Source organism: Eubalaena glacialis, chromosome 18 (assembly GCF_028564815.1).
Source record: "Eubalaena glacialis isolate mEubGla1 chromosome 18, mEubGla1.1.hap2.+ XY, whole genome shotgun sequence".
Classification (NCBI taxonomy): domain Eukaryota; kingdom Metazoa; phylum Chordata; class Mammalia; order Artiodactyla; family Balaenidae; genus Eubalaena; species Eubalaena glacialis.
In genome coordinates this window covers 59,961,378-59,982,087 of record NC_083733.1, presented here as the reverse complement: position 1 = coordinate 59,982,087, position 20,710 = coordinate 59,961,378, and the positions used below count along the sequence as shown (strand labels likewise).

General features: G+C 56.2%; 1 protein-coding gene across 1 annotated transcript; it reads left to right on the top strand.

Moving 5' to 3' along the window:
* The first annotated feature begins 236 nt into the window (after window positions 1-236).
* EXOC3L2 (exocyst complex component 3 like 2) lies at window positions 237-20,058 on the top strand. The gene is made up of 12 exons (XM_061173129.1): window positions 237-296; window positions 4,084-4,622; window positions 7,155-7,788; window positions 9,305-9,416; window positions 10,427-10,528; window positions 10,629-10,729; window positions 10,946-11,056; window positions 12,418-12,553; window positions 15,479-15,601; window positions 16,072-16,227; window positions 17,030-17,151; window positions 19,423-20,058. Exons 2-12 carry the CDS (start codon window positions 4,100-4,102, stop codon window positions 19,700-19,702), a joined length of 2,400 nt encoding a protein of 799 aa, XP_061029112.1. The 5' UTR covers window positions 237-296; window positions 4,084-4,099; the 3' UTR covers window positions 19,703-20,058.
* Window positions 20,059-20,710: the final 652 nt, after the last annotated feature.

Below are 20,710 nucleotides of genomic sequence, written 5' to 3'. Positions count from 1 at the left end.
TGTGAAGAGCAGGCGGGGCGGGGGGGGTGGCGGTGCCAATTCCGGCCTGGGGTTGGGGGCTGAGGGTGGGGACCTGACTGCGGCCTTGTCCTTCTTCCCAGCCCAACCACAGCCTGGCCTAAAAGGGCAGACAGATAACAAGTCCTTCCCGCCCCTGGCCCCAGAGAGGGAGGGGTTTCCTGACAGGAAATTGACCTCCTCTAACCCCCCCTCCTCAGATCCAAGCTCTCAGCAGTCCTGGCTGAAGTAGCCTCAGGACAGGACAGCAGCACGGACAGAGGGGCACTGACAAGGAGGTGAGTCTGTGGGAGGAGGGGGCAGGATTCACACGCCCCTGGGGCCCTCTGAATTGGGGGCTGGACCAGAATTTGGGAGAACGTGTGCCCTAAAGCCAGGAGGGGCTGGGGGCAAAGAGAAACTCTAGGGCCTGACCTCGGGAGGGTGCCAACCAGCAAGAGGGTGGCGGGAGGAGATGGGAGAGCAGGAGGAGGGTGCAGGGAAGACTTTGGGGACTCGGACGATCTAGGTTGCCTGGGAGCCATGGAGAGCTTGGAACCACCAAGGGAGAAGAGAGACAAGATGTCATTGGGTCGGAAGCTCTCTGAGTTCAGGTGGGAAGGCTGAGGCCAGAGAGGGAAGGGCACTCTGCTCCATCCCCGGGAGATGGGGTCTTGCAGATGCAGCCGGAACAAGGGTTGGGATGCAGATGGAGCAGGAGATGGGATGAGGTTGGGAATGAAGATGTGGATGAGCCTGAAACAGGCTGGGCTGGTGACAGAATTGTTTGGGGGCAAGGTCTGGACTGCGGTTGTATTGGACACAATTTGTAAGGGCAGTTCCCTGATGCAGACACAGGACTGGAGGTGATGACTTCTGCAAACAGGTCGGCTGGCCGGCAGAGGGTTTGGGACTTTGGGGAAAGGCTGGCAGTGAGGAAGAGGAGGAGGAGCCCAAAGAGGGAAGCTCTGGTGGCCAAGACATCCTGCAGGAGCTGGGAGGCTGGGGGCTTGAGGGATGCCTCGGAAGTGAGTCAGGGGCCGGGCACTGGGAGGCAGACGAGGGGGCTGGAGGGGGCAGGATGTCAGTTTGCAGAGGTGGGTATTGGAGCCAGGAAGGGGAAAGACGTCGGGGCCAGTTTTGGGAAAATGTTGCAGCCAGGTCTGAGGATGTTGGAAATGGTTTGAGGGGGGATCCAGTTTAGGGGTGGATATGGGAGCCAGCGTGGGAATGTCAAATCTAGCGTGGGCGAAAAAAAATCCAGTTTGGGTGATGTTGACTTCAACTGGAGGGAAATTGGAGGCCCCTGTTTGGAGGGGGAGGTGGACTTTTTTTTGGGGGGGATGATGGAGCCATTCTGGGGATTAGGCATATGGAGGCCAGTTTGGAAGATGAAAGACAGAGAAATCAGTGTGAATAGTGTGTGTATGGGGAGGGGGGCTGGTATCGATTGCCCACAGCCATGGGGGTTCCAGGCAAGGGTTGCCATGGTGACTGCCTCCCTGGGGGATCGGGGACCATGGAGACTGGAGAGAGGCTGGGACAGTGTTTCTAGAAACAGGAGGCTTGAGAAACAATGGCTAAGGTGTAGAGGGTGAAGTCAGGGAGGAAAGAAGGGGCGTCCCCACCAGGAAAGGAGATGCTCTTGCCCATGGCTCAGCCAACTCAGGGCCCCTGCAGCATCAGCCTTCCTCCCAGGCCCCCCGTGCACTCCCACACCCACTGCCCCATCTTGACCCTGTCCCTAACCTGCTCAGAACCTGTCCCAGTTCAAAACAACCTATGTGTCCAGCCATAGGAGGATGTGTGAACATCTGATACTTAACACAGATTGGTCATAGTCATACGGTGGAATAGTGTGCAGCACTTGATTAGTGCCACAGAGACAGGCACGGAAAATCTCACATGTAAAATGTGAGGGAAAAAAAGCAAGATGCAGGGGATACATGTAGTATGACAGTATTTATGGAGAGTTCGAAACCACGTAAAACAATACATTATTTCTGGATACCAGTCTGGGTAGGCAGGCACAGGGTCAAAGTCCGCTTGGACGGCTCTCCTTGGGAGAGGGCTAGAGTGGGCGGGATCAGGGAGGGGCTTGGGGGGGCTTCAGTGCATTTGCAATGCTTGATTCTTAGTTCCCAGACCAGGGATTGAACCCGCACCCTTGGCAGTGAAAGTGCAGAGTCCTAACTACTGGACCGCCAGGGAATTCCTGCAATGCTTGATTCTTAAAAGGAAAAAAAAAAAAAAGAACCCCAAAGAGCAAATGCTTGCATTAGATGCAGCTAGAATCGTAAGCACAGGGGTGTTTATTAAATTTATTTTCTATACTTTTATGAACATTTGGAATATTTCATCATTTTCAAAAGCGCCCTTCTATGGCTCCCAGTGCCCTCAGGAGAAAGTCCAAGCCCTTCCTTAACGGTTTCCAAGGCCCTGCGTGGCCTGCTCCTTGCTGACCTCTCCGTTTTGACTTATCATTCCTCCTCTCCCACAACGAATGAAGTCCTTGTCTCCTTCCTTTGTTTCCTGTTTAGCACCCACTCATTCCCAGAGTGCCTGCCCTGGGAGCTGGGGACACAGTGGTGACCCAGACAGCCCCGCCCCTGCCCTCTTGGGGCTCACAGCCCAGTGGGGGGACACAGACCCATTCCCAGACAGTGATGACCCAGAGTGGGCGTTTCAAGGGGGGTGCACCTGACTCAGCCCGGGCATCTGGGAAGAGGCAACACTGGGGCTGGGTCTTGAAGCCTGAATGGAACATGGAGAACAGGCCTCCATGTATAAACAGATGCTGAAACCCAGAGGAGCCTGAGGTAAGGAGGAGGAGAAGGTGGGATAGTGCTGATGAGGTGTACAGCTGGCAAGCAGGGGGGCCTGAATTTTATCTCGAGGGCACTGGGGAGCCATGGAGGGTTAAGAGAAGGAGCAGGGGCAGGTCTGAGCCTTAACAAGGTCCTCCAAGGTAGACTGGAGAACTAGAGGCTGGAGATCAGGGAGGAGGCTGCAGCAGGGAAGCAGGAGGGGGCTTGGACTGGGGCAGGGGCCATGAAGAGGTAGGAGACAGGGATTTAGGAGAAGGAATGGGCAGGACTCGGGAAGCTTCTAGCTCCATGAGGGCAGGGACTGGGTCTGCCTTGGCCACTGCTGTGTCCTCAGTGCCTGCTCAGGGCTGGGCCCACGCAAATACCTAATCAGTTTGTGTGTGTGTGTGTGCACGAGTGTGTGTGTGTGTGTGTGTGTGTGTGCGCATGGGGATGTGTGTGGTAAAATCTACATAACATAAAATTTACCATACTAACCATTTTAAGGTGTACAATTCAGTGGCATCTAGTACATTCACAATGTTGTCAACCATCGCCACTAATTCCAGAACGTCTTCATCCCTCTAAAAGGAAACCCCGTACTAGTTAAGTGGTCGCAGCCCAGTCCCCCTCTCCCAGTCACTGGAAACAACTAATCTTCTTTCTGTCTCTATAGATTTGTCTGTTCTGGATATTTCCCAGTAAAATGTTTGCTGGAGGAATGAATGCGGTAGGGTAGAGGAGACAGGGGTACTGACTGGACAGGGGAGACGAAGCAGGTGCCCAACTGTGTGAACAGGACACCTGGGTAGACGGTGGGGTGGGGCCTGGGTCCCCATGCAGTCTCTGCCCTTCGCTGGCTGTGCCACCGTGGGAAAGACCCTTCCCCTCTCTGAGCCTGTTTCCTCATGGAGTAGGAGGGTGCACTAAGATGATGAACACCCCTGGGCAGGACTAAGGTAGGGGAAGGGTCTGGACGCCGATGCTCAGGGGAGAGAACCCGGGGTCTGGAATCTGACAGGCCTGGGTTTGAAACCTGACTTTGTCCCCGAATCACTGTGGGACCTTAGGCAAACACTTGTGCTCTTCTGAGCCTCAGTTTCCTCATCTGCAAAATGGGCATAGTGACATTACTCTCTTCATGAGATTGTGCAGACTCAAGGGGTAAGTAAGTGCTCAGACCAATGCCTGGCACACATGCCCCAAAGTGCTGGGTACACAAAGGCATTGTCATCAATGCCACATCAACACCACCGATGGTCCATTATTTTTTCCCCAGGTCCCCGCCTGTCAAAATGCCCATCCTGAAGAGTCTAGGGGTGGCAGACTCTAAGATGTCCCGGGCGGGGACACTGCCCCTGAGGTCCTCTCGGAACCCCTTTGAGGAAGCTTCAGGGCTGGAAGAAGAGGAGGCTGGGGAACGGGAGACCCTGCCCAACGGAACATCATGTCGCCGCCGTGCCACCCTGGAGAAGCTGGCAGGCCTGGCCCCCTTCCGGCTGGGCAGAACCCCTGGCCGGCGGGCGGGCAGCCCTGGGGACAGGCAGCCTCGCTCTTTCCTGGGCCGTGTGCTGACACCTGGGATCTGCAGGAGCTCAGCAGATTTTGGCCTCCTGGCCAGGCTCCAGGGGGCCCGAGCCCACGGCGACGAGGAGGCGGCTGGGGAGGCTGCGCGGAGACTGGCCTTCCTGAGACTGGGGCGCGGGCCCAAGCCCCGGCGCGCGTCACTGGCTGAGAGGGTGGTGCCCGCAGGCGAGGCGGCTCCCGAGCCCCCGCCCAAGGTCCCGGAGCCCCCAAAGATGAAGGAGCCGTTGTCAGGTGAGTCGGGAGCCCTGGCCCAGACCCGGGAGAATCACAGTGTCTCCACCCGTGACCCCACCGCCATTCGCATCTCCAGCTCCCATCTGCCCACCTCCATGGACACGGCCAGCCCGTCCCCGCTGCGGTCCTAGTCTCCATCACCAAGCTCCAGCTTCAGCCCCGTGTCCACCCCCAGCCCAATCTGTCCCTCTCTCCATCTGCCTTCAACCTCGTCCCTTTGTCCAACGACAACCAAATGACCAACTTTGGTCTCATCTCCTCCAATCCCCTCCCTGTCCCCAGTTTCAACCCTCTTTCCGTTACTATCAAATTCAACCTCAATCCCATCTCCTTTCAAAGCTGCCTCTTCCAGCTTCTGGTGCTTTGCTGGCAATCTTTGGCGCTCCTTGCCTTGTAACTGCATCCCTCCCACCTTCCATCCACACATGGCCTTCTGTCTTCACAACATCTTCTCCTCTGTGCATGTCTACCTTGGTGTCCAAGTTTCCCTTCGTATAAGGACACCAGTCATAATGGATCAGGGCCCACCCTATGACCTCATTTTAACTTGCTTACCTCTGTAAATTACCTATTTCCAAATAAGATCCCATTCTGAGGTACTGGGGGTTAGGACTTCACATATCTCTTCTTCTTGGGGTGGGGGACAAACACAGTTCGACTCATAACACCACCCCTGTTGTATCCTCAACCCCAATACTACCCCAAACCCCAATGTCTTCCTCAATGCCTTTTTGGTTTCCAGCCATACTTATTCCAACCCCATCAGCCATCGCCACCTGAGGCACATCCGCATGCTTATTCCCAATCCATCCCTTTCGCCAAATGCCATCTTTCACCTCATTGCTATGCCCAACACCATGACAACCGCCAACTGGTCCAGTCCCATGCCATAGCTCGTTCCTCTACTCCCATCCCATCCTCAATCCCATCCCTGTGTGCAGCTTCAACCCTTTCCCCTCTTCAGTCTCACTCCCGACCCCCAACCCCAGGTCCATCTCAGCGTCCCCCTTCAACCCCATGCACCTCCCCAACTTCCTCATTCAGTCCTAGTCGCACTCCCAGCCCCCACTTTCAACCTTAACCCCAAACTCAACCTCTTAACCCCATCTCCACACCCATCCCGAGTCTCAATCCTAACCCCCCCCATTTCCAACCTCCAACTTCAACTGTCCACATTCCTAACCCCAACTCACGTCCAGACTTCTTCAAACTCACCTCCATCTCTACCTTCTTTCTATCCTCAACTTTCACCTAAACTCATCTCCAAGCCCAGCCCTACCCCAAACTCCAGATGACATTCTCAATTCCTTTCCCATCTCCCTCTTCAGATTTCAGCCCCAACCTCACCCTAATCCTAAACTCCCTCATCCCAGCCTCCACCTTCATCCCCAACCTCTTCTCCAGCCCCAGCCCTGCCCAGTCCCCGCCTTCCTTCAACCCTATCCCCTACCCTGTCTCTATCCCCCCACCCCCATCCCCACTCCTACCCTCCCCCCATGGACAGCCCTTGCTGCCCCATCATTGGAGAGCCCTTCCTTCAACCTGATGCCCTCCACATCCTGCGCCAGAAGCTATTTCAGCCCCTGCTCCCTAGGGACTGGGAGGGCACCACAGGGAGGTGAGAAGGGAGTGATTCAAGCCCCCGCCTTCTGGAAACGGATGGGCAGAAATAGCACTGGCCAGGAAATAGTTTCTCTGCCAGGGAGGAAGTGGAGGGGGCTGGAGGTGTTGGGGGTAACCCTGGGCCACTGGGACCCTCTGCCTTCACTCAGAGGCCTCCCGAGCCCATGATTCCCCTCTCCTGGGGGAGGGTGAAATCATCAGAGAGCCAGGTCACCCCTATAGTTGTCCCCACCCCCGAAAGACCCATCTCTGGTCTTCATACCCTCTTCCCACCTCCATGCCCCCACCTTGCCCCCCAGTCCACTGGCTCTCTCCATCCCTCTCCCCCTTACCTGGCTCCCACTGTCCTCCCTTGGCCGCCCCACTTCCTCTGATGCCTTTTTTTGACCCTGATGCCCTTTTTCTATCCTATCCGCCCTCAACTCCCCTAACTCATCCCCACATCCTCACCTATGCCCTGATACTCTCTTCCTAGCCCTGACCCCTTACCCCAAGCCCTAACCCTTTCCTTCTTCCTCATTCCCTTAACCCCACTTCCTCTGACTCCTCCTCTCATCTTATCCTCTTCCTAATCGGACACCCTTTAATCTTTTGACCTCCTTCTTATATCCAGACTCCTTCTCCCATCGCCAAACCCCCTCTTCCCTTCCCTAACCCCCTCCTGTCCCCTCCCCCTTGTCCTGGCTCTCCCCCTTGCTCCCTCCTCCATCTCCTCCCCCTCCCTTCTCCTAGGCCCCTCACCTGACACCCTTCTCTCTTCCCCTTCTCCTGAAATGCCCCCACATCCCTCTCTGCCCCCCACCTCTCCCCCTCCCCGACCCTCTTCCCCTCGCCTCCTACCCGTTTCCCTTCTTCGCCCCCTCCGCCCGGTTTTCCAGCCCCTGATCTCCCGCTTTGCGCCCACAGTGCTGGAGATCCTGAGCTTGATCCAGCAGCGCGAGCTCGCGCGGGCCGACGAGCACATCTTGGAGCTGGAGGCCGAAGAGCTGGCGTCGTCGGGGGGCGGCTCGCCCGGCCCGCCCAAGGTCGAGGGCGCGGGCGGGGGCCGCCGGGCCCGGGACGTGGCTCTGCTGTACGAGGCTCTGCAGCGCGAGATGTGGGCGCTGGTGCGCGAGACGCTGGCGGGCCCCGGGCCGGGCGCTGGCGCCGGGCCGGGCGCCGTGGCGCAGCTGGGCCAGGTGCTGGTGCAGGAGGAGGCGGCCGACGGTCGCCGGGGACCCGAGGCGGCCCGCAAGCTGCGCGCCCGCTGGGCGGAGGCGGTGGCGCGTGCTGCCCGGGAGCGCCTGGAGGCGGCGGCGCCAGGGGCGCCCGGGCGCCTGGCCGGGCAGCTGGAGGCGCTGCGGGGGCGGCTGCTGGAGGATATGGGCGTGGTGCGGGGCCGCCTGGCGCCCTCCTACCCCGCCGGCCTGGGCGCCTTCGGCGTCTACCTGCGCGGCTACCACGGCGCGCTGGCCGAGTGGATCGGGGCCGCCGCCCGCCGGAGGCTGCCGCTGGCCGACCGCTACGCGCTGCTGCACTGGCACAACCAGGTGTACCCCAGGTGAGCGAGGGCCTAGGGATCGGCTGCCCCACGGCCGCGTAGAACCCTCGCTCCCCCCCACCCCCTCCAGCCCCGGCCCCTTCAGAACCTAAGGACGCTCCTGGACCTTCATTCCTAGAACCTTAATATCGTTGACCCTTCCAGGCTCAGCACTGGTGACATTTACAACCCGAGAATCTCAGCGCTCTCCACGCTTCCCGCGCTAGAACCTCAGCAACAGGGAGCCTTCTGATTCTAGAACCTTACCACCCGCCATCCTTCCGGTCCTAGAATCAGCATTGTTGACCCTTCCGGTCCAAGAATCTTTAGAATCATCAACACTCTCAGAATCTTAGCACTGCCCACCCTTCCAGTCCTAGAAACTTAACACCAATGACCCTTCTCATCCTAAAATCTTGGCACTGTTGGCCCTTGGAATTCTAGAACCCTTACACTGCTTTCGCCTTAGACCCTAGGGCACAAGCACCGATGACTCTTCCAATCTTAGAACTTTAGAACTGATGACAATTTCAATCCTAGAACGTTAGCGCCAATGAGCCTTCGAATCCTAAATCTTAGCTTCATTCCCCCTTTGGATCCTAGAACTCTGACACAGTCGGTCCTTCCAGTTTTAGGATGGTAGCACTTTTGGTCCCTTGAACTCTATAATCTTAGCATCTAGAACCTGAGTACCATTGACCCTCCCAGTCCTAGAATCCTATAACCATCGAGCCTTTGGATCTTAAAACATTTCCATTCTTGTGGCTGGGGGATGGAGTATGGTGATCAGCTATGACTGGGTCCCTACAGGCTCCAGGGAAAAGGGAGTTAGCCACACCCGAGCCACACGTTGGAGGGTGAGGGAGTGGGTGGCTCCTCATCGAAATCAGGATGCTGTCACCAGAAGAATGGGAAGGCAACAGTTACCAACACTGACCTGTCCAGATCCCATTTGGGAATATATGTTCATGACACTCACATGCCATCCATGAGAGATGGAGGCGGAATAGAGAGCCTGGAATGGTGAGACATGAGTTAAGTCTGATTTGCAGGGAGATGGGGCTTCTGGCTGAGAGGATGCCATGAGCAAAGGCCTGGTGTGTGCAGGGGTGGTGGGGAGGTGTGGGGAGAGTGATGGCACGGCACAGGCCGGGGCATGCAAGAGGGTAGAGGCAGGGAGTGAGGGCTGGAGTGGCGAGGCCTCCAAGGCTAGGTGAGGACATAGGGACTAGGGGCCGAGGTGGAAGGGAGCTTCTGTCTGGTGAAGCTCTTGCGTGCCAGGTCATAGAGCCTGGACTTGACCTCTACGAGTCTTGCCCGGACACCATCCATCAGGGAGCTGACTCAGGGAACTGGAGCCAGGGGAGCAACAATTCCAGAGACTTCCTTTGAGGGATGAGCAAAGCTGGCCCCGAGAGAGGAAGGGAGAGGCCCAGGTCACAAACACACAGGCTGTGAAGGGATGGGGGTGGGGAGGGGTTCAGCTGCCCAGCCCCACCTCTCACAGACCCCCCCCGTTTCTTACCCCCACCCCCAGAGAGGTCCTAGGTCTGGTGGACATGGTCGCCCTGGAAAATGGGGAGCTGGGGCCCCTTCTGTCCCCCGGCACCCTTCGTGGCTTGGAGGATGAATGTGTCACTGATGTTAAGGTACCTGGAACTTGGCTTTGCTGATTAGGGAGCGGGAGGCACTCTGCAGAGAGGGAGGGGTCACACTGAGCTTGGGGGCCTCTCCCCGCCCCCTTTCCCTATTTCCATCTCCCCTTGCCCTTTATGGACTTCCGAGTTCCGTCCAAAAGATATAGAAATGTAAGCCCATGCTGATCACTTCTGTCTTATGTTCAGTGTACCCAAAGCACCCAGCCGGGCGTGGAGACACTCAGTAAAGGTTCAATACATTCAGACACTTCAAATCTTACAGCAAGAGAGAGTCAGTCACAGAACCTCAGCTCGAAGACTCAAAGACTCACAGAAGGAGGGCATCAAAGCATCTCTGCATATAAGCAGGGCTGATAGTAAACATGGTTAATAACTGGCCGGGCACAGGCACCGCTGAGCAGAATGGCCCAAGCTGTAAACAGCCATCCCAGCCACAGGAGTGTTTCTGGTCTAAAAGCCAGTCCTGCCCCAGCCACAGAGATTAGTATCTTTGCAATTTGAGAGTTCTGAATCTCAGGACCGAACAAGTCTACATTCTCAGACTCACTGAATTGAAGACAACATAGGACCAGAGAATCAAGAGATGTGTAAACCTTAGAATCCTAGACACTTGGAATTCTTGAATCACAGAATTTGGAAATCGTGAAAGAATTGTCTTGCAGACCTGAGAGCAGAGTCTTAGAATCATCAGATAATGAGAGAATAAGCCCTTAAACCCTCTGGCTATTAGATGGAGGAGGCTTAAAACCACAGACTCAATATCAAGTGCCAAATTGTAGACTTAGGAATGGAAGGGGCTGGGGAAGTTTTCTGGTCCAGGTTCTCTCCCCAGCGTTACCTTGATGAGCTCACAGGCAGAATCCAGACCTGCTGGGGGCTAAGGGGCGGGACGGGGGTGGGGGTGGTGCGGGGAAGAGGGGGGAATCGCGGTGTGTGAGAAAGGGAAGGAGAGGCTCCCAGGGACTCTGACTCCTGCCTCTCCCCCCACTTCCCCACTCCAGGCTCAGACACGGGCAGCCCTGCTTCGAGTGCTGCAGGAGGACGAGGAGCACTGGGGAAGTGCGGAGGACCGGTCCAGCAGCCTGGCACAGGATGTGTGTGAGGTAGGGGGCGGGGAAGAGGACGGAGAATCCGCTGGATGGCGACCAGTGGGCAGGTGGGACCTCACCTCCTCATCACTTCTCATCCCCCCGGACCACGCAGCTGCTGGAAGAGCACACAGAGCGAGCGCCCCGCATCAGCCAGGAGTTTGGGGAGCGGATGGCCCACTGCTGCCTGGGGGGGCTGGCAGAATTCCTGCAGAGGTATGGAGGGCTGGGGGGAAGGGCGCAGGGCTGGGGTGGCGGTGGGGCATCTGGACCCGGGAGCCAGCAGAGAGAGGAGAGATGAAAGTGAATCAAGTCAGAATGGGCAGGGGCGCCTCTGTGGGGATCACAGGCTTTGCTGGGCTGAGTGCCCAGCCAGGGACCCTTATCACGGTGCTCCATCTGTCTACCATCCTCCCTTTCTCCTCCCACCAGCTTCCAGCAGCGCGTAGAACGATTCCATGAGAACCCAGGAGTCCGGGAGCTGCTACCCGACACCTATATCAGCAGGACCATCTCCCTGGTCAATTGTGGGCCCCCCCTGAGGTGAGAGCACCCACAGTGTGTGGGCGAGAAGGCCAGTCCTGGGTGACAAGCTGAACTGGGGTGCCTGGATCCTGGGTGGGGATCGCAGAGCTAGACCCGAGCGGCATATACAGGGGACCTTAGAAGCATAAAACCTGGGACTCCTAGAAAGAACCGTAGCATCACAGAGCACTAGAATTATAGAGTAATCAGAACCTGGGAGTGTTACAATTACAGGAACCTAGAAGCCAGACTCTAGGGATTATATATTTTTAAACATTTTTATCTTATAATACTTTCCTTGTATAGTTGATTTAGCATGATGTGTTGATTTCTGCTGTACAGCAAAGTGATTCAGTTATATTACTTTACCTTTTTATTAACTTATTTTTAATTGAATTTTTAAAATTGGGCATGCATTCAAGATACAATAAGGCACACAGTGAAAAGCCTCCCTCCCCCACTCCTTCCGTCCGGTTATTGCTAATGTCTCACGTATCTTTCCAGGGGTATTTGATACATTTACCAGTAAATATGTGTAAATAAGTGTATATATGCATAGACACACTTCATGCATATGCATAGATACCATGCATATGCATATTTCATAATATACAAGTAAATCTATTACTATGTGCATACATATTATTCCTTTTCCTTTTAAAAAAAATACAAATGGTAGAATATTGAACACACTCTGTCCTTTTCCACTTAACACCTTGGAGATCTTTCTGTTAGCGCCAGAAGAGTTCCCACCAGCTTCTTTTTTATCTTTTTTAGCTGAACTGTCTTCCACTGTTTGGATGTGCCGTCATTCATTTAATCTGTCCCCAGTGGATGGACAGTTGCCTCCACTCTTTTGTAGAGAAAAACCTGGCAAATCTGTCAACTCCCACAAGTGTGGGGACCAGGGATACATTCTCAGAAGGGGATCTGCTGGGATTTGGGCAGAAAGTGCCCAGTTGCCCTCCAAACCAAGTTATTCTCCTTTCAGTGATGGAGAGGGTCATCAACTGTCACAATGACAGAAAATGAGAAGGGTCGAATTTTAGAATTACAGTCCTTTAGAAGCACAGACTTTTAGGATGGAAGCATCCCCACTCTCACCCAGAGAGCAGCGAGAGAAACAGATCCCTTCCTCCCCACTCCATCCCCCAGACTCCCAGCCATTCCACAGAGCCCCCCAACCCCCAACCCTCCAGACATCCCCTGATATTTCTCAGCCCCCAGGCCCCCCCAGAGCCCCTGACTTCCCCCAGCTCCCCATCTGACCTGTCGCCCCTGTGCCCCACAAAATAGGGTCCGTCTAATGGGAGACAGGTCCAGGCACTTGGGCTGAGATGTTGAGGCTCCTTGACTTTCGGCTCCACTGATCCCCACAGGGCTCTGGCGGAGCGCCTGGCCCGGGTGGGACCCCCTGAGAGTGAGCCGGCCCGGGAAGCAGCAGCCAGCGCTCTGGACCGAGTGACCCGACTCTGCCACCGCATCCTGACCGACCTGCTGTTCCAGGAGCTGCAGGTGAGAGAGGCAGTGGGCTGGGTGGGGCCGGGGCCAGGACAGGGGAGTGCCCCCGCCCCATCCTGCAGTTCCTTTCAGCCCATGACTCAGTTCGGGAAGCAGAGGGGGTGGGGGGGCGATGGCCATGTCTGGGCCGTTTAGGGGGACGGGGGGGGCACAGGAAGGAAGAGGTGGGAGGATATGGTCAGGGGGAGGATAGAGAGCCATCAGCACGAAGGGGCCTAGGGGACTGGGTGTAGCCCCTCCTCACTGAGGTCCTCCAAATCCCTGCCCAGCCTCTCCTAGACCCTAGGGCCTCATTCACTCATCCCCGGGGTCCTGCACATGCCCAGAGGGGACTAGGTTCAGAGGTGGGTGAGAGCGCGGTGAGGAGCTGGTGGGAGTACCCGGGAATGGAACTGAGAGGTGTGCATGTCCCTGGTTGTAATTCGTGCTCAATCCACATTGTTCGTCGGGTTGTGTCCCACCTCTGCTTAGAACCCTCCATGGCTCCCAGCTCACTTACGGCAAAAGCCAAAGTCCTCCCTGGGGCCCCCAAGGCCCACATGGTCTGCCCTTTCCCTCTCTGACCTCATCTCCTCCCACTTCCCTCCTTGCCCCTTGCTGCTCCTTAACGTGTCAGACACATGCCAACCTCAGTACCTTTGCACCTGTTCCCTCTGCCTAGACTACTCTTCCCTCAATAGCCACAAAGCTCCCTCTCTCACCTCTTTCAAGTTTTGACTCAAATGTCACCTTCTCAGAAGGACCTCCCCTGACTGCCCTATTTAAAATAGAAGCCCCTGAGATTCCCACATGCCCCCCCTGCCACCGCCACTCTATTTGTCTCCAAAGCACTTATCACCACCTGCCAGGCTATATCCTTTGCTTTTTTTTTTTTTTTTTTCCCAATCTGCCTCCTCCCATTGGAATGTCAGCTTCTCAAGGGCAAGGATTTGTTGGAATGTTTCTAAAATAACTTTTCTATTATGGAAAATTTCAAACATACACAAAAGTAGGCAGAATGACAGAATGACCTCTTGTGGACCAGCTCCAGCAAGTATCAACTCCACCTCTCGCCCCACCTCTCCTGCCCACTGGATTCTTTTCAAGCACATCTTTGGCATCCTATCGTCATCCATCAACACTTTAGCCTGTATCTCCAAAAGATAAGGAACCCAGCCTTTTTAAACAAATGTAACCGCAATGCCATTTTCCTACCTAACAAATGGAACAATCATTCCTTAATATCATCAAATATCAGATCAGAATTCAGAGGCCCCCAAGTGCTTATAATTATCAAGCGCTTGGAGTTTTGTTTATCTCCTTTTGTGCTGTGTCCCCAAGCGTTCTCTAATGTATCCCCAGTGATCCACCCGGGGCTGGGCCACAGGAAGGGTTCAGAGAGTGTTTGTTGAATGACTAAATGGACAAGCATGGGAATGAAAGTAAGCGAGTGTTGGGGGGAAGGGGGTACAGTCTTTGTTCCATGCCTGGCTGTACTGCTTCCAGGTAGGGGGACTTAGGCAAATGGCTTTCCTCTTGGGGGTCTATGTTTGCTCATCTGGAAAATGGGCCCAGGAATTCCAGGCTTCTCAGATGGCTGTGAGGAAGCAATGGGCTTGTGGCCATAAAGTACTTAGCTCGGGTCCTGACCCTCGGGTATTGGCCATTAGGGAACTTCATAAATGTACAGAGTTTACAGCAACAGCAACACGTCCTGAGCTGAGTGCTGTACCAAGAGCGGCAGCTCTTTTGATTCACACCTGCTTTCCAACAAAAGCCCACAGGCCTCATTTTTGGAGGTTCAGAAAATTGGGCTACTATGGGATGAGAAAGCAGGAAGGGAGTGCTGGGCTGAGTGGGATAGGAACCTGCTTCAGACCCCCATGGACACCAACCCCAGAGGTGTCCGGGCACCTCATGCTCCCAGTGTCCATCTGACGGCAGCATCTCCCCCTCGCTCCTCCCAGCCTCCATCTGAGGGACAGACCCACTGCCCATCCCACCTCCAGGATCCAGATGCCTCCCTCCCCTCCCCCCACTGGTGGCCACTTACTACATCCTATGAATCTACCACCTGCGTTCTCCTTTCCCCCTCCTCATCCCTTCTCACCCCTTCCCCTCCTTCCAGACCCCCCATTTCTGCCTCAGTCTTGCCCCCTTCCAGCCATCTCGGTGAAGCACAAAGCTGACCCTCTCCCTCTTCTGCTTAGAACCTGCCATGGATCCCCAGTGCCCTCAAGAGAAATCTGGGGCTCCTCCCAAGCCCAGGAGGCCTGTGTGCTCTGCTCGGTTCACCTGACCAGCCCCATCTCTTCACTGGGCAGTCATACAGCCCCTCCATCCCCCTGATTAGAAGGGTCCTAGCTTGGTTTAAAGCTCTGCTCTCTCTGTCTTGAAGTTCTTAATACTTTTTGAACAAAGGGTCTCCCATTTTCATTTTTGCATTGGGCCCGTGAATTATATAGATGGTCTTGCCAGCCACACTGACCTTCTTTCCGGTCCTCTGACCCGCAAGCCCATCTGAAATCTGAACCTTCTTCACACTGGCTTTCCCCTTGGATTGAGCCACTCCCTCTCCCACCGCTCACTTGGCTAACAGTGACCATCTTCCTGGCCTCAGCTCTGGTGCCCCCTCCTCCGGGAAGCCCTCCTTGACTGTCTATGCTGACTCAGGCTGGGCTTCCTAAACCCCTGGGCTCCCTCTTTCCAGCCGTGGCCACTTTGAGTGGTCACTGTCTGGGGAACGGGTCTGTCTCCTCTTCTGGAGGAGAGCCCCAGGAGGTCAGGGCTGGACTGTCTCCGCACTGCTGTGTCCCCAGCACTGCGCAGCCCTGGTTCAGCTCGGAGCAGCGTTTTGGGAACAAATGTTGAATTGATCTGTGAAGAAAGAGGGCGGAAGGGAGGCGAACTGTGACCCTCTGCCCACTCTGTCCCACCCAGCCGCACTTCAGCAAGCTGATGCGCAGGAAGTGGCTGAGCAGCTCGGAGGCCCTGGATGGCATCGTGGGCACGCTGGGCGCTAAGGCCCTGGCACTGCGCAGGATGCAAGATGAGCCTTACCAGGTGCATCTGCTTGTGCGGGGGAGGGACGCAGGGTGGAACCCGGGGCCGGTGGGGGGAGAGTGGGAGAGCGGAGGTAGAACGCTCAGAGGGGAGAGACCCCTCCTAGGTGGGGAGACGCGCTCTCAGGGCGAGATAGGTGGCGCTCTACCTGGGGTCTGCGCGGAGGGTGCCCGCGGATACCGGGGTGTAGCGCGGGATGCTGGCGGGGTTGCGGCCTCTGGATGGTGGAGCTCCGGAGAAAGCGGAGAGGGCTGGGATGGGGCACCCTTTGGGGGCCGGTGGGGGAGGGTCCGCGAGCTGATTGGGGGGGCAGGACAGGGGTCACCCACTGGGAGCCGGGAGGGCCGACGGCGGCTGGGGGTGGGCAGGGATTCCCGTTGGGTGTCCGGAGCGGGAGTGGGCGGGTGGGAAGCGGGGAGGGGGGGGGTCACCGGCGGCTCACACCCCCTCGCGTCTTCCCGGGTCCCCAGGAGCTGGTGGCCGAGCTGCACCGGCGGGCGCTGGTCGAGTACGTGAGGCCCCTGTTCCGCGGGCGCCTGCGCTGCGGCTCCGCGCGGACCCGCAGCCGCGTGGCCGGCAGGCTCCGGGAAGACGCGGCGCAGCTGCAGAGGCTTTTCCGACGGCTGGTCAGTGCGGCCCGGGGGCGGGGGGCTCCGAAACTACGGAAAACCCTGGCTTCCGGAATCCCCAGACTCGATAGCCGGGGGCGGGGGCTTAGAATAAGACCCTCACCCAATTTGCAGCCAATAGAAACACTCTGATCTTCACCCCCTGAGGGTAAAAATTGGCTTTCTAACTGAAAGAGAGCGCGCTCTGGGCGCAAATGAAGAGAAAAATGGTCCCTATGCCTTGTTGTGGGGATTAGATAAGTCCCATTAAAAGGGCTTAGGACCTAAACATTAGCTATTATTATGAGCACAGACAGTCGCTAAATTCAAGAGAAACTCAGAACCTTAGCGTTCCCAAATCCAAGCATTTAAAAATCAGCAAATCTTATTTGTACCCAGTTGTAATGAGCTGGACGGGAAGGGTCTCACTCAGCGGCTATTCCAGGAGTTTCTAACCTAGAGTCCTTGGAATTTTCTTTTTAATTTTGGGGGAGATAATTGTAGAGTCACATGCAGTTATAAGAAAGAATGCAGAAAGATCGCTGGCATACCTTATGCAGTTTCCCCCAATGGTAACATTTTGCAAATTTAGAATAGGTTTTGAGGGGTGTCCCCGAGCCCCAAATTATCTGCAAAACGGGGAGTAGGTTATATTATGGATTTTTCTTCAAATTTCCAAAGGTTCCAGATAACCTCTGACTGCAGTCTGCCCTCTGCCCGGTTTTACGGACGAGAAAACTGCCAGGCGAGGCCAGGCCTTGGGAGGCTGTGGTTTCGAGGGGGTGGGTGTTGAGTGTGAGCCCGGGGTCTTCCCCTGCAGGAATCCCAGGCCTCGTGGCTGGACGCCGTGGTGCCCCGTTTGGCCGAAGTTCTGCATCTGGAAGACACGCCCAGCATCCAGATGGAGGTGGGGATGCTGGTGCGGGACTACCCAGACATCAGGTGAGATCCCCGCCCCCACGCCGCCTTGGTTCCTTTTTGCCCGCGCTGCCGCCAGGCCGAGGTCTCCCGGCGAGCCTTGGCATCCGTCCCTGCGTTTCCTGCCCCTTGGGCGAGGGAGGGAGGCGGCAAGCGTGTCTGACGGCCGTTTCCTGCTGGAACCAGGGCATTATTAATACGATTTCCCTCCTTCTCCTGCCGCCGCCGCCGTCGCTGCCGCCGCCGCCGCCACCAGGGCTCGCAAACAAACAAGCAGTCACAGGAAGCCCAGGGCAGGGGGGCGCGGGGCCGCCCGGCGGCAGGAAGGGCCGGCCCAGCTGGGGAGCCGCGGGGGACACGGGGACACGCACGGGCACACGGGCGCACACGCACTGGGACAGTGGCAGGCGCCGTTCAGATCCTGATGGACCATTTCCTCTCTCTGTGATCCTCTCTGAGCCCCCGTTTCCTCTTCTGATCCATGGGGACAATAATACTCTTTTCATAGGATTATTGGGGGCTGATTAATCATCATCCGTGGTGACAGCAGTAACAATACCAATTCTTGCTTATTGAGTTCTTATGTCAGACCTAAGAAAGCATCTTACATACCCACTCTGTAAGTAAGTTATTTTATTTATTTATTTATTTATTATTATTATTTTTTGTAGGCAGTATTTGAGCATTTTATTTTTTATTTTTTGGCTGCAAGGCTGCAGCAGGTAAGAGTTATTTTAGAATATAAGCTATTTGAGAAAATCTTTGCATGTCAAAGGCAGCACTATTCTGAGTGCTTAGCACCATCCGAGGCAGGCGGAAATTAAGTAGCTGAGCCCAATGTCACAGCTAGCCAGCGGCGAAGTTGGGACTTGAGCCCAGGCAGCAGGCTCTACAGCTGGTACACCTGACCACCACACAACACTGCCACTTGCATAAGGTGGTGGCAGTCCTGCGGTGCTAGTCGGGCAGACAGACATTCTGTATCCAGAGAGACAACCCCCCAGGACCCAGGAGTAAGGCATCAGCTGGGTTGAGGTTGAGGACATGGGGCTGAAGGTGAGGATTCTGGAACTGATTCAGGACGGACGGTTCTGCTTCTGAGGTGTGGGGCTTATGTCCTCGGGAAAGCACAGAGCCCTGGAGTCGCATGGGGGCCAGGGTCCCAGCACTCCTGCTGGACTGGGGTTTCTGAACTTGAATCTGAACTTGGATATGCAGCTGAGTTTGAAAGGTCTCAAGCTGGGCTGGGAGGAGGGGTTCCAAAGCTGAGTTTGGGGGCTGTGTTTTGCACCTCTGTTGAGCTGGAAGGTTCTTGAGCCCCATTTTGGATGAGTGTTTTGGAGCTGTGGGGATTCCAAACTTGGGATGCGGGAGGGTGAAGAGACTGAGCTGGGTTAAAGGGGGTGGTGAAGACCCCAGAACTCTGTTTGAAATGAAAGTTCTGGAAATGAATGTTGGGTGCAGGATCTTGAGTTGAAATATGATGGTGGTTCTGGAATTGAGTTCTGGATCTGGGATCTGGAGCTGAGATTGGGGTGAAGGGAAGGTTCCATTGTGTTGGATTTAGGGGCGAGGGTTGTGGAACAGAGTCAGTTTTGAGCACAAAGTTTCTGGTTGGAGTGAGGGTCCCCAAGGTGAATTTTAAGTTCTGGAGGAGAATTATAGTTGAGAACAATTCCAGGAATGGGTTAGAGGTGAAGTGAGTGTTCCAAGGCCGAATTTGGATGAGGGTTCTGGAACAGCAGTGGTGAAGACTCCAGACCTGGCGCTGGGGTGAGGTGAGGGTTAGGATAGGGATGTGGGTGGGCACTTCCGGGCTGGATTTGAGTGATGCTGTGGGGCTGTTTGAGATGAAAGTGAAGATGAAGTTAAGGGTTGCTATAGAGTCCAGAGCTTAAACAGGTGCAAGGGTACCAGAATGGAAATTCAGGAGCTGTCTGAGCTAAGTTGGGGGTGAAGATGGAAGGTTATTTTAATCAGGAGCTGAGATGGGGCAAAAAGGAATATTTTTGTGCTGGGTTGGGAGGTGACAGTTCTGGAATCCATTGTGAGTAGGAGGATTTGGAAATGTTTGGAAGGGAAGCTCTGGAGGGGGGCTGGTATGAAGGGGGGGATCTAGGGGTGCTGGTGGGAGGGCGGGATCTGGGGGGGACTGGTATGGAGGAGGAATCCAGAGGGAGCGAAGGGGCTCCAGAGCTAAGGCAGGTTCTGGAACAGACGGCCGGGTGGGGCCCACAGGTGGGCTGGGAGTGTATCTGGAGGACCCCGTGCACCTGTCCCCTCCTCTACCCCCAGGCGGAAGCACGTGGCAGCCCTCCTGGACATCCGTGGCCTGCACCACACAGTCGCCCGCCACGAGATCCTGGCAGTGGCCCGGGACTTGGAACTCTCTGAGGGGGGAACCTTGTCACCCCCCCGGGACCGTGCCTTCTTTGCAGACATCCCTGTGCCCCGGCCGCCTTTCTGCCTCAGCCTCCCTCTCTTCCTGGGCCGCCTCTCCCTCTCCCGGCTGGCCTGTCTGCCCTGGCCTCGGCCTCCATCTCCGTCTCCGTCACGGCCCCGGGCCCAACACTGAGACTCTCCCGGCTCCACCTCAGTGCCCCCCATCTCTGCTGCTGACAGACCATCCTCCCGACTCCCTGTCTGGGGCCACAGACCCCTGGGCTGGAAAGATCCTTAGAGGTCTCCTCACCTACCCCCAAACTCCCTGTACAGAAGAGAAACGGGCCAGAAGGAGCAAGGACTTTCCCAAGGCCATGAAGCCCGTTCCCAGCACCACCTCCCCAGCCCAGTGAGTGGTGGGTGGTGTTTTGGAAGGCTCTACAGAAATATCCCAGGCCCCCCCTTTCCCCTCACCTCAAGGTCTGGCCTCAATCCAATGTATTAAGGAACGTACGATACTTAGAATAAAGAGGTTTCTATTTAACACAAGGAAGGGCTGAGTCCCCAGTGTGTGGGGGGGAGGAAGGACCCGGGGCAGGGCCCAGGGCCAAGGGCTTCTCACACGCCCAAGGCCGGGCTAGGGTCCAACTCTTGGGCAGGGCAGTGGAGGCTGAGGCAGGCCCTGCAGTGCAGGAGCAGCCGGGCCGCCCTGTTTACACCAAGTCTCCGAGGCTGCGTGACTCCACAGCAGGCCCTTGGCCTCTCTGAGCCAGCGTCCCTCATTTTGTCAACCCCAAAGTGCCTTCTTTCCTGGGCCTAGTGGTTCCACCTTGGCAAGCCCCCCCCCCCCCATCATCTGTAGCCGGGAAACTGTATCAAGAGAGGAAGGAGGTTGGGGGCAGGGCTGGCGGCATCCAGGGCGCCCTCCTGGGTTGACGCAGGAAAATGTCAGGGTGGGAAAAATTCCAGCCTCTCACCCCCAGCCCTGCCGGATCCTGGTCCCCACAGAGACCTTGAGGTCACCTCCTTGCTGACCCCTGCCCCTCCGGCCCAGTTGGACAGCCTGTGATGGATGCTTCCTGGCATGGCTTTTTTTTTTTTTCCTGCGAAGTCTGAAGGAGGAGGCAGCCAGGGGTCAGCGTGGAAGCTGGGGTTGGAACCTCACGCACATTTGAACTCACGTTTGAAGGTGGGGACGCGG

Excerpts from the sequence above, each read along its gene's own strand:
- EXOC3L2 (XM_061173129.1), top strand. The coding sequence starts at position 4,100 with ATGCCCATCCTGAAGAGTCTAGGGGTGGCAGACTCTAAGATGTCCCGG. Across the intron at positions 12,554-15,478 it reads TGCTGTTCCAGGAGCTGCAG|CCGCACTTCAGCAAGCTGAT; the intron begins GTGAGAGAGGCA and ends TGTCCCACCCAG. Across the intron at positions 17,152-19,422 it reads CGGGACTACCCAGACATCAG|GCGGAAGCACGTGGCAGCCC; the intron begins GTGAGATCCCCG and ends CTCTACCCCCAG.